The sequence below is a fragment of the Monopterus albus genome, unplaced genomic scaffold, assembly GCF_001952655.1.
Source record: "Monopterus albus unplaced genomic scaffold, M_albus_1.0 scaffold326.1, whole genome shotgun sequence".
In the NCBI taxonomy this organism is placed as follows: Eukaryota; Metazoa; Chordata; class Actinopteri; order Synbranchiformes; family Synbranchidae; genus Monopterus; species Monopterus albus.
The window spans coordinates 632716-636958 of NW_018128206.1; the positions used below are offsets into that span (position 1 = coordinate 632716).

At 41.6% G+C, this 4243-nt stretch overlaps 1 protein-coding gene across 4 annotated transcripts in view; it reads right to left on the reverse strand.

Moving 5' to 3' along the window:
- Positions 1-1868, reverse strand: part of LOC109974274 (claudin domain-containing protein 1-like) — a 4343-nt gene extending 2475 nt beyond the window's left edge. The window contains exons 1-2 of one of the 4 annotated variants that reach the window (XM_020624396.1): positions 1079-1864; positions 112-219 (exon numbers count right to left, since the gene is read on the reverse strand). In XM_020624396.1, the coding sequence (XP_020480052.1) occupies positions 112-219; positions 1079-1370 (400 nt within the window). In that variant the 5' untranslated portion in view covers positions 1371-1864. Of the gene's footprint in view, positions 1-111; positions 220-397; positions 803-837; positions 933-1078 lie in introns of those variants that run through there. The other 3 variants (XM_020624399.1, XM_020624398.1, XM_020624397.1) reach the window with 3 other exon arrangements.
- Positions 1869-4243: the final 2375 nt, after the last annotated feature.

A 4243-nucleotide genomic window follows, 5' to 3' on the forward strand; every position in this document is an offset into this window, starting at 1 on the left:
ACCCGCCCATTGCATGCACCACACAAAGATGATTCTTAATCTAGTGCACATGTGCCTACAACTTCATGCAGCTTATGCCATTTGGGATACGCTTGTTAAGACTGAACTTACAGGTGCGCAGCAGGTCCTCTCCACTGTTGTGGTTTCCTGGTTCTTTGTATTTGGGAGTGAACTGCTGAGGTAGAGTGAAGCTTCGACACTCCAGCACCATCTTGACTTCTGAAAGAGGTTACAGTATTTACTTGCAGAACCAATGTCTGAACATGGATTAGCCCATTTACTACAAGTCGCATACATTTATTAGTAAAGCTGATTGTCTTTTTTTTTTTAAACAGACACTTATGTTTTATGCAACATGGAAACAAAACAATAAAAAACCCTGACAAGATAATGGCACCTTTTGACTTCATGAGAGCTTATGGAACAGAGGTATGAATGTAATGTCCAAATGACATTACCCTTTTAACAAACGTAATTGGCAGCTTAATTAAAAAGCGGTGTGGCTTTTACTGCCTGAGACACAATACCAGCTGGATGTGTCAAGTGACAAGCTGGTTGTATCATAAGCATATAGTTTTGCCATTAGACCCAATGATGGTTTTGGTTACAACTTCTAGTTTTGCTCTCTCTGTAATTTGACAAAGTTCAGTCAAAATTCATTGCTAGTGCCATATCTTACAAACCAGAGCCAATCAACAATTTTACAGATTGTTTTTGTTTTCAGTGGCCTAGAAATAAGCAAAGATTGATTTTTTTGGAAACATTTTGGTTGTAAGACAAATGTAATCCAACTCTGATCATGAGACGGATAACGACCAGAGGTGCAAATCTGTTTACCCTCAACCTCATCTTCACCATACCCAGTTGCCTTAGGATCTATCCTTTACTAGGGTGTTATCTATGTACTAATTACCAGGCAACCTGTTGAGGAATGAGCCACACCTGTGGCAGCTGCCTGAGACAAGGTGGGGTTATACTGCACATCAGCTCTATAGTCTTCAGAGACATAAACTAGTGACTCAGCTGTCTGAAGACAGGGCACCGTGCAGTGAGCAGGCCAGGTCAGTGCTACACATACCTGACTCCTTGTCCCAGTGGCCGTTTTCTGGAACCAGCACACACCGCCACCAGAGGCCCACAGTCCCGTTGAGGCGGAATAGGGTATCGCTGTAGGTTTTCTCATCAAAGTCCCCGGCAATGAACTCCTCGTAGAGGGAGCGCAGCTCTGACACGTTTGCCTCTCCGCGCACGGCGGGGCTGCTGTACTGGTACCAGTGCTGCGTCCCGATGGCCACTGAAAGGTACACAGTGGCCAGTATGCTCAGCACACAGGCGATGACCAGAGCTGTGGCATAGCGGTTGTCAACCATTGTTCCCTGAGCCAGGGACACGTCTGTATGGGTTAAGTTGTCAGTGGTCGAGTCGTCGCGGATCAATATGATAAATCTACGATGCTTCTTGTTACCCACCCTTATGCAAGTCGCTCTAGCATCCCCAAGTCTGCAAAAGATATGCAACAGCCAACGGCAGGCTTTTATCTTAATCACTATTACTCATCGTCAGTGCTCTTCTATCCCTTAGAGTCTGCAGCCTGGATGCGCCATCTGTTCCCTTGTCCCACTTCCACGGATGGTGGGTGGCCTAGCGCAGTGACATATCTGTGGTCTGCAATAACAACCCCCTAGTCCTCAGCAAAGGAAGTAAAACGGGCCTCCTATTATAAGATACGTTGTACCCCAGGCAGCAACAACCTCTATATACAAATAGCAAGAATCTATTTTGAACACAACACAGCACAGCGATGCCGGTTGCACCCAGGCTGATAGGAGATGTAAACACACTAATCCATGTGTTTTCCGGTTCCGGTGATCAGCATACTAAAAATATATAAAGAAACAAAACGGCCGATTTAATGCACAGGCCTTCCTGAGAGAAAGATTAAAAAACGGTAAACGGCCATGGCGAGCTAGGAGACATCATAGGATACTCATGGTTCAAAAAGAGAAGACCATAGGCGTTACTAGACCCCTTTTACTGGCACAGTATTGATCTGCTGTGCCCCAGTAAAAGCACATTCTAGAGTTTTAACAAGCGCCGATATTTGGAAGTGGATTCATTTACATTAACAATAATGAGGAAATATTTGTTGTTCTAATCCATAATGTCAAAGCAGCAGTGGTCAGGAAAGGGGATGTGGGATGGGCTCAGGTATGTGACAGGGATTCATTTAAGTTTTTGAATAATACCACAAGCAGCAGTGGTCAGGAAAGGGGATGTAGGATGGGCTCAGGTATGTAACAGGGACTCGTTTAAGTTTTTGAATAATACCAGTTATCTTAATTTGAGACTCAGACACTACTGACTGTAGATGGGCATAAGAAAATTCTCTAGAGGAGGCCAAGACTGGGAAGAAGTTCAGAGAGATGAGGGTGAGACAGGTGAGTTAGAGCTCTTTACATCAATGCATATGATCAGTTGAACTAGCGGTGTATGTTAACGTTGGACTGTTCATTCTGCACTTAGTGAATAGCCTGTAGCATCTTTGATGCCCTTGTCACACAGTCCAAATTGTTTTATGCATCTTTAATCAACTGGTGAACCTGAGGCAGGAAGGGAAAGTATGGGGGAAGCTGGAGAAAGATGTGTGACCACCAGCCATCTACTGCACAATACAATTTTGAAATAATTGGAGCATGGGTATGTTATGTGGCCTTATGAGTTACAAAAAAGAAAGAAAAAAAGAAGAATTGCATTTTTTCTTTACGTTAATTTGTTGTGAAAGCTCCAATTTGACAAATCAAACTGGGGCTGGTTGACAATCAGTTTAGTTGTTACTGTAAAATGCAAAAGAATGCAAAGAAATGTGCAATACAGGGCCAGACCTTTCCATCATAAATCATGTTGGGAATGTTTTTAATGTATGTTGAAATAAATATTTTCATAAAGATTAATATGCCAACATTTTACCAGTAGTTGTAGCAGCAGCAGCAGTATGGCATTGGAATAGTGGGCTAAGCAGGGGAAGTTCACTAGCTCAATTATAGCACATTTCATTTATGCAGTAAACATTGAAGGAAAAAAGTGTGATTTGAGTAATGGGTGAGTATGGGGGGGGGGGCCTTTTCCTAAATAGGGCTTGATGTCTAGAAACGCCCCTGGAGGAGACTAAAAGTAACCTAAAATATTACCCACGTTAATAAAATTTTTTTGAAAAAGTTCAGAATAGCAAAGTGGCAAGTAAGAGTCATGCGACTTTGATAAAGTCTGTGTGGCAGCTAGCACTCATGTGAGCATGGTGACCCCAGTGAGTACCGTTTGCCAAAAAGATGGCAAACAAGCCTAAAGACGATGAGATAGGTCTTGTGTAGAAAAGTGTTCCCCTGTCAAGATGTGGCAGAGTCACACAGCTGACCTGGGTTCATGGGAGATGTCATTACTGCCACTACACACATTGGGCCAAAGTGGATCTGGAGATGCTGACCTGTCCTTCCCGGTAAATCAGGACTTAATTTCTGGGTTCTGGGGTCATGGTTTTTGGTGGTCATGGTCATGGTCATCGCCAATGTTAACGGCGTGCCGGTTGAGCAGGTTAAGTGGAGAAGAAATTTTAGCAGTTTTGAGATAAGATGACAAAAAGCAATTCTCAGTCCTTTCTAATCCAATTAGACAAAGACTGACTGATAGAAAGATACTATTGTCATATTCACCTACCTTTAAGTGAAACAACAGGATTTGATCCTTATCACTGGTACTTTAATTAAAGCTCCTGACCTTAAATATGTCCTCTGATTCATTTGGTCTTTACCCACCAAAATTGCAAAACATCACAGGAGATTATTTAATTTGTGCAAAGATTTTGTATTCTCATCATTGTAAGGTTTCTTACAGAAAGCTACATGAAATCTCAAAGAATACAGATATGCATGATTAAACACATTGTATATAAATAAGAGAACTGACAGACATGTTGCAATTCCATATGCTCTCTGTGCAGCTATTATGCAGGTGAAACCTAATGATTATATTTACATGCAGTTGGATATTACAGAAAAGTTTAGATAATTTTCAGTTTAAACAAAAACAGTAGCATTTTTAATAATCTGTACTGCCCATAATATTTTGCCTGTGTAGATTTAAAAATCCCTGAAGTTATAGCTAACTTCACAAAAGTCCCATATGACATTAGTATAAACATTTGTCAATCTGCAAAATAAAGACACAACTGCTTTTAGACAATAGTGAG